This window comes from Salvia miltiorrhiza, chromosome 4 (assembly GCF_028751815.1).
Source record: "Salvia miltiorrhiza cultivar Shanhuang (shh) chromosome 4, IMPLAD_Smil_shh, whole genome shotgun sequence".
Classification (NCBI taxonomy): Eukaryota; Viridiplantae; Streptophyta; class Magnoliopsida; order Lamiales; family Lamiaceae; genus Salvia; species Salvia miltiorrhiza.
The window spans coordinates 50,330,185-50,343,466 of NC_080390.1; the positions used below are offsets into that span (position 1 = coordinate 50,330,185).

General features: G+C 36.8%; 1 protein-coding gene across 1 annotated transcript; it reads right to left on the bottom strand.

Annotated features, from left to right (window-relative positions):
* Positions 1 to 323: 323 nt before the first annotated feature.
* Positions 324 to 12,792, bottom strand: LOC131020276 (DENN domain and WD repeat-containing protein SCD1-like). The gene is made up of 29 exons (XM_057948990.1): positions 12,078 to 12,792; positions 11,131 to 11,272; positions 10,914 to 11,014; positions 10,606 to 10,669; positions 10,350 to 10,463; positions 9,355 to 9,569; positions 8,884 to 8,938; positions 8,704 to 8,787; positions 8,386 to 8,581; positions 8,135 to 8,264; positions 7,972 to 8,035; positions 7,841 to 7,885; positions 7,277 to 7,352; positions 7,093 to 7,166; positions 6,965 to 7,015; positions 6,290 to 6,447; positions 5,684 to 5,731; positions 5,066 to 5,123; positions 4,895 to 4,978; positions 4,230 to 4,452; positions 3,947 to 4,128; positions 3,641 to 3,705; positions 3,308 to 3,431; positions 2,669 to 2,850; positions 2,453 to 2,524; positions 2,219 to 2,379; positions 2,078 to 2,119; positions 1,155 to 1,363; positions 324 to 675 (listed from the first exon to the last, which is right to left on the bottom strand). The coding sequence occupies exons 1-29, from the start codon at positions 12,545 to 12,547 to the stop codon at positions 580 to 582; spliced, it is 3,585 nt and encodes a 1,194-aa protein (XP_057804973.1). The 5' UTR covers positions 12,548 to 12,792; the 3' UTR covers positions 324 to 579.
* Positions 12,793 to 13,282: the final 490 nt, after the last annotated feature.

Sequence of the window (13,282 nt, forward strand, 5' to 3'; positions counted from 1 at the left end):
AATGAATTAATTCAATCCCATGTCTATGTTTCGGAGGTTAACAAGGAAAGAAAATTAATACACCAACTTACTTCCATAGTCAACTCTCAATACTTTTTTCTTTTTTGAAATAAGTCAACTCTCAATACTAAATATTTGAGTCTACAAATTATGGAACGTTTTATGGAAAACCAGATTTTGTATTTATAGGCTGATTTTATATAGCGGAACTTATGGAAAAATCATCGAATTTTGTATAGCGGAACATTTTATGGAAAAAATTAAAAGTTCGATGTTTTTAGGAGAAATGAAAGTTCGGGACATTTTATAAAAAACGCTGAAAGTTCGGGACATAAAACACTATTAACCCTTATTATTATTAAGGCCCTATGCTAAAAAATATTGGCCCAACTAAATTACTTGGGCTTCCATAGAGGCAAAAATGTAATATTTGGGGCGTTACATAATCAGACAACTTCCTGATAAAAAAAAGTGAGTTGCATTCTCAACAAGTAGTTTTGATAGTATTCCATACCATAATTACATATTGAAGTAAACTGGCGAATAAATCAACACAAATCTCTTAATCTTATTCTGCATTTAGATGTTAATAGTTGCATCCCACAACCTAAGCACTCCGTTACGCCCCCCTCCGCATATTCTCTTCCTTTCAAGGTCTGAAGCCGCACATCTCACCTGAAACAGATCAAACTTGCCCATTTTCTGTATATACCAAAATTGTAACACAAAAAGGACCAGACCAATTATTATTTTACATATATTATCTATTTCTAAACTGTCGCGTATCTTCATGTTATATAGCATGCATGGAGTTGGAAACCACATAATTTGTAGTGGCGCATGCAAAGGACTAGGAGTCTAGTAGTATTTATTAGGCAAGATGGCTATCGTATAAATGAGGGGAAATATTATCCTGACATTAGGGAGTAGTAAATATAATATTCTGGGAAAACAAAATTTGGATTCCTAAATAAGATAAAGAGCAGGCATACTCATCTCTAGAGAAAGAAAAGAAAAACATTATCCTGAGCATAGGAAACTGTAACTAGGATTTGATTTATACTGTCTAGGACAAGTTTAGAACACACCATATTTAAACAGCTAAATGCTTCACAAGAATGTTAATGGAATCAGTGAACAGGAAAAAGAATTACCGTTGCAACTGATTTTACAGGAGTTCTGTAAAGTTGCCAGCCAGCCATTTTTGGACCTGTTGTTGAGAGCCCTCCAAGCCTATCTTGAGGGCGGTGGAAGAGGGACATAGAATTATCAGCAGCCCCGACTCCTAACCATTGTTCCCCCGCGTTTATTGACAATATGGGAGCATTATGAACAGTCACATTCTTGATGCATTTTACAGCACCTACAATTATGAAAACCAGAATATCATGCACTCATACTTTCATTCCAAATGTCAAAACCTTATCATTCAGAAAAGTAATTTGAAACATTCATTCATCTGAATACATGCACAGCCCTCTCGCTCTGTGACTGACCTTTTTGTTATATCATTCCTGTCCAAAAAGAATATGTATCATCCTAGAATATTCATTTACTTTGATCATTAGTTCATCAGATTAATCTCCGATAATTTGTTATGAATTGCAGATGTCATGATGTACACTACAGAGTGATGCGCACACAACAATCCCGAAGAGCCTAACGAGGTTTTTTCAAATTAACCAGATAGTAATGCGAGATGTAGGCTTTTCAAGTCAGTGAAGCAATGAACCAAGCAGAAAATATATACAAACTCTATTGTGAAGGTGTATGACATGGATTATTAGCCTGTTAGCCCTAAGTGGTAGCTCAGCAAGCCAACTTATAACAATTTTAATGCAAAAGTGCACCACAAGTACCCTTGAGTACGATGCATCATAGATATATACATGATAAAGGAGCAAGGCAAGCATGTCCACCACATAAGTCATCAAGCGCCCTACCGCAAATTTTAAAGTAACTGAGCTTTCTCATGTTTCTAAAGTTCCGAGTAAAGAAGATGCAAGTTGTTGGTAATCTCAATCACACACCAAGGATGGTCCATGTATAATAATTGCTTTAACTTTGTAGTCCTTACCATCATCATTTTCCCAAAATCTGAGAAGCCCATCACTTGATCCTAAATAATGAACAAAAAGTTATTCAGAAAAAAAAAATTAAAAAAAAAACTTCAAAACTTAAATACCACAATGTCAATCAAATGAGAAGTGATTTTGACCTGTAATAATTCCTCTATCTGCAATAGAGTATTCAACACATAAAACTGGACCGTCATGGCAAGCCAATACAGCATCACAAGTTCCTTGAGAGACAGACCACACTCGAGCAGTCCAATCATCACTGCCTGTTATTACAGTGTCTCCAACCATTTTTATGGACCTGTGTCCATAGCGTATCATAGTTACCACTACTCTGGCATGTGAGAAATAAATATTTCTAATTTGCGACTCACCTGATCCACTTTGAATGCCCTAATAGCTTGTGCATCTGCCTTCCAGCCCGAATATCCCAAATGTTTGCAACACTTACAAAAGGATATACGAATAATTTGGATAATGGAAATAAGCCAGAAACACAACCTATGAGTAATGAGCAGATGACATCCTAACAGTGGTCTCTGTGCAGATGCATGTGTCAAAAATCTAGACGAGGAGTTTAAGTGACATACACATCTCTGCCTGCAGCTGCCAAGATACCAGTGGAGTCATCATAGTCCATACAGAGAACTGCACTTGAACAATGTCCTACAGTAGCAACGCAGGTGTCCATCCTCACATCCCACATTTTTACAGTTCCATCGTGTGCAGCTGTGAGGACACGCTCACCTGAGAGTGTGCGCACGACGCTGACCTAAAAGGCAGCATAAGAAGCATACACCAAAAATGTCGTTGACCAGATGTCAAAATAAACATTTAAAAAGCATCAGAAATGAATTATCTGTTTTGTATTAGTTATCCAAATGAAGTGCCTAGGATTGCTAGAGAATATTCTAAGCAACACTGACCTCAAAAGAGTTGCAGTAGCTTGGAGTTTCACAAGTGCAATCTCATTATAAAGTCAATTGTTTATCTCAAATTTATCTGATTAAGCCCTTTGGATTAAGAAAATAAATTATACAGAAACAAATTATACTTATGCATAGGGACACGATGAGATGTCCAAGTGTCTAAGTTTACGTTAATATTGATCGGTGGTGTCCACAACCAGACATGACTTAGAAATATACAGATGAAGACTTTCTACCTTCCTAACAGAAAGAACAATAAAAAAGCAAGATATAATACAGCAATAAATACTCTAATCAGACCTGGGCATCATGGCCTTTCAGCTCTTCTACAAGATGAGTCGTCTGCTTATCCCACACCAGAACAAACTGGTCATCTGATCCTGATACCACTTTCCGTCTATCGGAGCTTATGGCTCTCACAATTCTTAAGAGATAAATCATGATGAAAGATTAAATAATAAAATCAGCTTTTGAAAGTATCAATTGTGAATAAATAACGAACATTTGTAGCTTAAGCTAGTACAGTGTGTTACATGCATGAATGAAGATCAACTATCCTACCCCATAACCAACAATAGCATGCAAACACATAAATGAACACAAAGAAAGAAAAAGGGGCCTGTAAAATGATACCCAGAGTGACCCTTTAAAGTTGCCTTCAGTTCTGAACCACGAAGAGTGGGATCCCATATCTTCAGCTGCAAATTTTAAGAAGTCCATAATGCTCCATAATAATATAGCAAAGAAGTCCATAATGCTCTTTCAAAATAAACTAATATGCCAATATGATCCTCCAGTCTATAAAGGTATACATATCAAATAGCACCTTTTGGATCTCAAATAGGAACAGTTTATATATAAAAAGGAGAGTAGCCTCACACCACCATTTGGCCCTAAAATGATAGTTGGGCTAAATTTTAAATATAAATAAAAGCTTACTGTGCAGTCTGTGCTTCCACTGATAAAGAATCCCGCGTCATCACGATCACCAACTAGATCCCATACTTCTTTTTTTGTAACACAGTGTAAAGCTGTGACTGCTCCAGTGTGACCTCTTAGCATGCGGATGTTGGTCTGACCTTTTTTCTTCCCCACTCTTGGTACGTCTCGCAAATTTGGAACTGAATGAGAAAAATTCCATTAACAACCAAATTATGTACTAATATTCAACTCCAAACAAAGTATAAATTACCTAAACTGCCACTATCAGAAGTCCACTTACCAGAACGAGTAAAAGAGAGGGCTCTTTCCCGGCTAAACATGCTTTGGACCCAGCTCCTTCCAACACCAGAAGCCTGGGAACCTTGTTCAATGTTACTAGGAGAATCTTGTGGTTCTGGACCGGGCAATCCATAAGAAGATACGAACTGTGGTTTTCCGCCATGGATTCCCCAATACCCAATACAAGTTTGCCGTATATGTGACAGGTACCCTCTGAGATTTATCTAAAGGATACCATCAAAAGAATATATTGTGCATATTATTCACTAGAGGGACAAAAGTCAAAAGGAAATGGAAACATGTAAAGCGAAACAAGGTACAGGTGCATCAGATTGGAAGCCATGAAAGATGTTCATTCCATGTTAATAGTATTGAATAAACTCAGGGGTAATGAGGTAGCGATCCACAAAGTTGTGGGTCAAACCAAGATTCTAGGAGCGGGAGACTGAAGATTTTTTTTTTTTTTTTTTTTTTTTTAACACTGTATTCCAAATTGGCAACCAGGGAGTAAGACATGGTATATGATGTGCATGTATTGTATTTTACCAAGTTTAAAGGATGCATCACTAGAAAATTTGAGGGAAAATTTTTAAGATCAATACAACAACATCTTAGCCACAGTGCATGCATAATAAGGCCTTCTAACAAAAGTGTACTTCAACTTACAATGTGCTTATACCCAATGTTATTCTTTCCAGCTATTGTTTCAATCACATACCACGCATCACTGTCAGGAAGTCCAAGTCCAGCCTCCATGAAAAGGAAGAAAGGAGAATCTTGAGTGACAGAATTATAACAACTAAGTTAATTGAGAATAGAGAAGGAAACGATGCACACCATATGTATTGCCACAATGATTAGTTGTGTTGTCACCAATATTGCATAATTGGTTGACCTGACATAAGAACAGCATAAAAGAGCTCAGAAGCTACGCATTTGTGATCAATTTTTTATTCTACACTTGTATGGTTACACTTCTCTCTTATATTAAGTATATAATTAAAGAACCAGACAAAAGTATCTGAAAGTGTTTCCATCTAGAGGAAATACGCCAAATAGATACTTACGGCATCAAAGAGTAAAGAATTATAACCAGAAATTGGCATTTTAAGGCAACTGTGATAACCACTCGGGTTATTTTACTTTGTATGTAGGGAGTCAATGTCTTGCAGCATTGCAAGCTTTACTAGCTATGACACATGGACAGTCTAAGCCAACAATTCAGGGTTACAGAGGACACTGCTGAGGCATCTAAAGGAACTTAAGACACTTTCAAGCTTGCTTAGATGTTGCAAACAGCAAAGGTCCAACCAGAAATTTAATGTAATACATTTTCAGACCTCGTTAAAAGGCCTAGGACATGACTGCTATCTGTTAATAAAGTTTCTTTCTAAATAAAAAACAACTGAAAATTCTATAATCCAAAACAGAATATGAAAGCAACAAGTTCCTTACTGGCTAGAGAAGCAGTCGAGCAGATAGTCAAAGTATCCTTCCCAAAACCTGCAATTAATCGCGTAAAATATGATAAAAACAATTGAGCAATGTGTGTACACCATCATTGAGAAAAAATATTATGCAAACATGCACATTCATCATGCATAAAAAGATTCATGTGATGTTAGATTTCTTCATTTTTTGCATCAGAAGATCTGCATTTATTTTAATAAAAGTTAGGACTTCAACTAATCCCTCGACTAATGCATGAGATTCGACATCCTTGTTGAGAACAGGAACATGACAAGTTGACAAGCAGCATATTTCAGGGTTCAACATTTTAAGCTAATATAAAACAGTGTCTTTACAAGCAATGGTGGCCGCTCCAACTATCCATCGATAGATGCTGATATCCAAATAAAGAGATCTGGGTATCTACGAGAACACTCTACAAAATTTAACAAGAACTATATCCACTCAATGAACTTATAAGAATTAAAGAAGGTTTTAGATTATGTCTGATACTCTGATTAATACACCAGATGAAAGAACAGATGGCATAAAAGATGTTAATAAAAAATAAGACTCAATGCTGGAGCAGAACAGAAAAGAAAATATGCATACCGTAGCTCCTCCCATATGGAAAGAGAACGTAGGTGCCGCTGAACATAATCTAAGACATTGTTTACGTCCATTTTGTGCATTACAGCAGACACTTCAAGAGCATCTCTGATAGTTTCCATGTCATTCCGAGCAATAGCAAGACTAATGGCTGTTTTTAGCTATCAATACCAAAAAAATAAAAAAGTAATGAAAACTATTATTTCCATAGAGTTCCTATATACATTTCCTAAATATGATTATAGAGTTTCTGGTGCAAGGCATTGGAGTGTTTTTTTTTCAGAAGAATAATAAGAAAAAGAGGGTTATTTTTGCGCTAGAGGCTCATTTGAGTTGATATTACCACACGAATACAGTGTGTTCAAGGCTGTTGACTTGAGTCCTTTTAGTTTCAAGAGGATATTACCACCCATAAGCAATTCTTTCTGACAAGCATGGCAATTTTATACTCAAAACAGATGTTAGCCTTTTAATTTCAAGAGTGCCAACCATATTAACACCATTTTCAGTTTTAACTAGAATAGAAATATTTTGTTGAAGGAACAGTTCCTCTGGGGATTATGAAGAGAACAAACATGATGATTATGATTTTTTCCTCTTCTACTTAAATTAAATGTATGAAATGATGTTATTATTAGGAATCATAATCTTGCTTCAAAAAGTGCAAGCTTAACAAACCAGTTCTTTCACTGCAATAAACTGCTCTTCGGTCAATTGACAGCTCCATCCCTACGAGGGGCAAGAAGCAACTGAGTTAAGATATAAACATAAGGACATACATCGGCTGCCTTTGGGATAGTACTTACTGAATAAATGTGCTCTCTTATACATTCAACAAATCCACTACCACCAATTCCCTCAGCATCATACTCGATCAGAGCTGATAAAGTAATAAACATGTTCTAGTAAATGATGCTGTATCCTAAAAAAGGAGCATTACAGCTACTTTTAAGGAAGGGTGGTAAATTTGATTGAGTTACAAGATCATACCAAGAATAGTTCCATACTCAAAGGATGAAAGAGGATCATCTGTAGTTTCCAGCTTCAAGAGGCGTAGCCACAAACCCTGTTTAAGGGAAGCCAAATACCTTAAAACTCAAAGATCTTTTTCGGTAGCTACCAGAAAGAACAAAGATATTCTGCTTCCAAGGAAGCATTTTCTTTGAACTCTGAGACAGTGGTATAGTACAGATATGGAAGCTAACTCAGAAATGGGTACATGCCAACCAAAGTGAAAAATACTATCCCTTAGAGAATATCACTATGTATATGACAAATGAAAAAAAATGATGAATCCTACCAAACACTATTGCCATCAAAGACCACGCAACAAAAATATCAACTTGGAATGTCTGGAAGTAACTAAAAATTTAGATCTTTTAGCCCAACATAAAAAACTTCAAGGAAGTACTTTTCAAACTGTTACCTATTCTTCCTTATTCAAAAAGTTTGAAAGCATAGACAGTTAATGAAGTGGCCATGCAATGTAAAACTATCATAAGATGAGATTAAAGTTATACTTCAAAAGATATCCGTAAAGCTGAGAGAACAGACCTGCAGCTTCACTTTAATGTCCAAAACCATGCGCTCTTTTTCAGCCTGCAAGAAGTATGTATTTGTCCAATTATTGGTACTACATAGATTGAGTTGGAGAACCACATAAATTACCATGATATGATACTCACAGCCCTCTCTCTTGGACTCATGCTTCCAGAATTAGAATCTACACCAGCAAGAGCCGAAGTTGAACTACACCAAGAGAAATAAGAAAATTTATGGTTTTCAAGAAATAAGAAAATCAATCTAGTTAGAAAGTAGAGATTCGTCTCCATTTCTTGTATATTACACCTCATATTCTGCTTTGCAGAATACTCTATAGCTCCGGTTGCTGCGGCTAGAATCTGCTTCCTTTTTTCTTCCTGCTCTTCGGTTCTAAAATTTGAAGGAAACCTGTCATAACAATATCTAACATCTGATCCTGTAGGTTAACAGGAAAATTGAGTTAGTGGCAAATCCAGCTCTGAGCATCTCAAAAACCTTTTTCATCTATCCGTACATGTTAATCTGGATGCATATAGTTCCTGAAGTACTGAGGTTACCTGGCTTCCCTTCATCAGGGCCATAAATACTTATGATCACAGGCTCTATGGAAAGTGAGGAAAATATTGACATAGGATTTTGTCCCCTGCCAATAGCATCTTGTAACTTATCAAGAAGATTATTGCCATTTTCTTGAGAACCAAGGCCTCTCTCCAGATAATCTAAGAATCCTTGGGATTCTAAAAATTGAGTTATCTGTTAAAGTTGTGCATGAAACACAAGTTCAGGGATCTTATTCCATCCAAAGAAAAACGAGAAACAGATAGCAGATCTAAATTTCTGAAGGTCAATTAATTTAAGACATATAGACAGCTAACCATTGGATCTGGAGGCTGGTTTGTTGACCGAGAGCGCTTCTTCAGAAAAGCCTGGTTGTTGAAGACATTAGTAGCAGCATTTTCCTGATAAAGGGGGAAAGAAGATTCCGTTGCTTGTTTCGCGTTGGCTGCTAAATCAACTATTTGATTTCTAAGAACAATAAGGCAAAAGCTTCATACTACAAAATTGCGATAGCCATCTAAAATTGATGCAAAGAATTTTAGGAATAGAATCCTGCAAAAATCAGAAAAAGAGTAATGAGGTTATGAGAATTGTAAGGCTAATGTAAAGTATAACTGGAAATAAGTAATTACTAATATAAGCTTCAAAGGATTCCATGATGGATTTCACATAGTATCATTGACTTTGTTATGACACCATTAATGAAAAATCGGAGTATATAAGTTAGTTCCATAACTGAGGGCCAAACAAGATGCTTATAGGGAACTTGGTGGTGGTGGTGGTGGGGGGGTGATGAATTATCAATAACAAGAACCCAGTACAATGATGTCTTTTTAGGTTTAATCCACAAAAAGATTTCATTTGAGAATCAGAAATAACTCCATCTAAATTCAGCTTGGATGAAGCATAAGAACATCAACAATTAGTTAATTACTTCATAGAAATGCAAATTAGCCACCAATAATCACCTAAAATGGAGATCATCATCCTCTTCCCACAGCCTGCTGCCAACTCTAGGATATTGCTCAGTGAAAAAACCACCTTTCATGTGATCTATGCCGAAAACATTTGGATGTGATAGTTTCATTATCTCTCCACGCAATGAACTATACTCTGGTTCTGGTAATGGAGGAATTTCTTCTGTTGTGGTAATTAGATTATGCTCAAGGTCAACAACAACTACCTGCAACAGAAGGGACACGATACCATAGTTCTATTACTGACAGCATTTCATGAACCAGCTGTGTGATCGCATCATTGCTACTACAAGACTTATGTTGTATCTAAGAGGCAATAAGAACTTCCAGAAGTAGTGCTAAACCAAAATACTTCAGACACAAAATGTCATTCCATTGTCACATACAACACAAATAATAGTAACATTTATATATTCTTTCTGTTATTACTGGAACCTTTGTGGTACTGACTATGAGCTCATTTAGTTTAGAAGCAATATAACACGTTAGACTGACACTTGAACATGAGAGAGAGAGAGAGGATATGGCTTTTTTCTGAAAGATCTACTTGGGATTGAAATTAAAAAATGATAATAGGACACAAAATGTATAGTCAGACAGCCACACGTACAAAATGAAACTTGCTTGCATGTTTGAGGCCACTTTGGTTCTGGTTACAACCATTACCATACTTTTTTACAGGTGGAACATCATGTGATTGTTAAGCCTAGTATTGCATATATACAACTGGAAGAATACTTCTTTCCGTTCCTTAACATGCGTGAAGAGCAGAGGTGTTGCGCTGGGAAGATAAATTGTTCAATCTTTTTGAGTTAGGAATAGATTTTTTTCCCCAAAAGACACTAATGGCAAACACGGTATTATCAATTGCATTTGGATATGGATGGAATATAATGTATAGAATAGTGCTACTTAGATGTCTAAAACAAGAATAAACTCAGAAGATGTAAAATGTAGCCTTTGTATGCTTTAATCCAAGAACTTACACCATCCATGAGTAGTCCAAAAGTATCAACACCTGAATGAAGGCCCATCATATAGGGTGTAGGAGCATCAATATAGTCAACTCCACTGAAAAATAGCAATGGAATGTAGACATGCTTCAGCACAACAAACGTTAAAAGATCAGAAAATCCCCTCGGAAGATGTGGAGAATAATTTCTCATTATATAGAAGTCATTGCATCATTTATGGAACCATAACACATCTCAAAAGCAAAAGTAGAAGAAAACACTAATTTACCTGCCATCGAAATGGATATATTAAATGGCATATGGCCTCTGATACAAGAGTTAATAGAGAATATCTGCACAAATCATGCAGAGGTAAATTAGTGGCCCATCATATCCATCTTCTCCGACTTCTGTGCATCATATAGATAAAGTAGATTGGATCCTGGGAACTTCGTAGATCATACGAACATCAAAGATTCACAAAGAAAGTATAGTGTATCCCATGTGCGAAAGACTGATTCTAAGAATGACAGGAAGCCCTCCAGGAAATTCAATTAGTAGAAAATTATTCCGGATGTAAAAGGCCGAGGAAAATACTTGTCAGAGCGCAGCAAAATCCTTCTTTCCAGCAGAACTGCAGTGAATAGTTTGATGAGATTATCAACATCCAAACACTGGACCAAAGGCTGGAAGGATATCTGCCATGGCATGAAAATTAGACAATGATATAAGATCAACTAAATATCAAAGCAACAAACAATAAATGTACTGCTGAGGGCTAGAACCTGGTGGGGAAAAGCAATAGGTTACATACATCAGCATGAGGAAGACCATCCTTAGGTGGAACATCAATCGCAAGGAGACCATTCTCAATAGTAAAGAAGACTCGTTCCTTTCCAGGAGTGGGCAAAGGTACATTGGAAACTAAAAAAGCAACAATTTCCCACAACGGCATGCTGAAAAAGTTTGGAAGCTTAGTACAGCTACCCACATTATACAATATAAAGCTTCCATAATGATTTGAAGAGAAAAGTAAAGGAAGTCTCAAATTGGAAATCGACAACGCAACCATGAAATTTCTTGTTATACCTTCTTCTTATGCCTCCTAAAGCTAATGAATTCTAAGTTGATTAAAAGATAATTCCAATTTCAATCATTACTCGTACCTCAAGCATAAAAAGATGATTGTTTGAAATAAAATCTTGTGGTATAAGCACTGCCTTTTTCCTTTTTGAGAAAAAAGAGAATAATAGCAGACAATTCAGAAGCTATGAAATACTATCCCATGCACCACTGATATAATAGTTCACTTCAAACTATCCTCCTTAGCTAGGAGGTTATACTTTCCAAACAGAGTTGCAAAATGAAAAATGATAATGTGGGAAGGTAGTTGAACGTCTTGTGTAGGTAGATAAGTACAACATTGCATGCACAACGGAGGAAAGTTTTGCATTGGGGAAAGCCCCTCCAATTGGAATCATGGTAATCCGAAAATATTCTTCTTCTTCTTTTTTCGATTCTTTTAGTAATTCTTAATAGTGTATAGATTTCAGAAGTAAATTGAAAACGACACATAACTCAATTCTAATTAAACTAGTCAACTGTCAGATTATAAGATACACGTTACAAGACTAAAAGTAATAACTCATCAAATTCTGGAATCAATTATACTACACTCTTTTAAATTTGAATTACTAATCCCAAATTATAGTACTGAATTAGGAAACTAGACAAGCATGAATAGTCAACCCAAAATCATACCTGCTACCGGAGGTCGAGAAACAAAGTAGGAATATCTCCTCCAAAGTCTCGCGCAGAATCCGGAAACTGGGCGATCGCGAGACGAGACAGATGCATTTATCCGCAAAGGAACCAGGCGGAATGCGGAACGCCTCCGCTATGTCCTCATCCACGGGATCCCGAAACGCAATGCAGCTGACGTAAATCTTTGAGCCATCCCCTTCCGTCAGCACGATAGGGTAATTGCGCGGGAACGACGACGGATCTTCGGAACTGAACCCCGACGAGTAGAATTGGACGCCGGCAGGCAAGACGCAGGTGGAGAGCTGCGGCGGCGGCGGCGGATAGAGAGCGTGATTGGAGGGAGGGTATTGGTCGAGCAGCGACGACAGGTACATGGTGGTCATGCCGTGGTAGCCGCGGACGCCGTCGAGGGTGCGGATTTCCGGTCCCATTCCGCACACGACGAAGTACTCGAAGATCGGCGGCATTGGTGGTTCGGATTGGGAACTAGGACGCGGATTTGGAGCAAATCAAATTGGTTGAGCGCAGCGGTTGTATTGCATGGTGATCTGAAAGTTGTTGTGATGGAGTGAGATTGATGATCTGGTTGCAGGAGAGGTGAAATTAGAGAGAAGAAATTTCAGCTGGTGGAGAAATGGAAGTTGGAGTGTTGCATCGTTGCCTTGCCAAATGCAAATGCAAGCGGAATCTGTTTTGTTTGAAAGAGTAAACGCACACGCACACGCACACGCACACGCACACTAACTACCAACCATATATAAAAATACTCCCATCTTTTTCTACACACTTGTCACCTTTATCTTGTAGACCATAATTGACATTTATTAATAAAAATTAAAATTATTTTTATATTTTAATTATGATGTAATAAACTTTACTTATTAATTATCATGACAAAAAACAAATAAAATATAAAGGATATTTATAAATTCCAATTAATTAGTTGTGAAATCACTATGTTTGTCTCACATCGACTTAGTAAAAATCATATCTTAGACAACACTCTGTCTTTTAAGGTCGAGATGGTCTCAATTTTAAATTTTTAATATAATATCCTACACTTCGCTTGAGACATTATTAGACTATACTGTTGAAATATAGATATCATAGATGTGGGAGAATAAATAATTTGGAGGAATAAATTTTTAAATTTGTGCACAGTGGGTGTGTGGACGTGTATGTTAGAAAGTAAATGAGGAATT

Excerpts from the sequence above, each read along its gene's own strand:
- LOC131020276 (XM_057948990.1), bottom strand. The coding sequence starts at position 12,547 with ATGCCGCCGATCTTCGAGTACTTCGTCGTGTGCGGAATGGGACCGGAA. Across the intron at positions 9,570-10,349 it reads TTGGACTACTCATGGATGGT|GTAGTTGTTGTTGACCTTGA; the intron begins GTAAGTTCTTGG and ends CTTCTGTTGCAG. Across the intron at positions 8,265-8,385 it reads CCCTGATGAAGGGAAGCCAG|GATCAGATGTTAGATATTGT; the intron begins GTAACCTCAGTA and ends GTTAACCTACAG.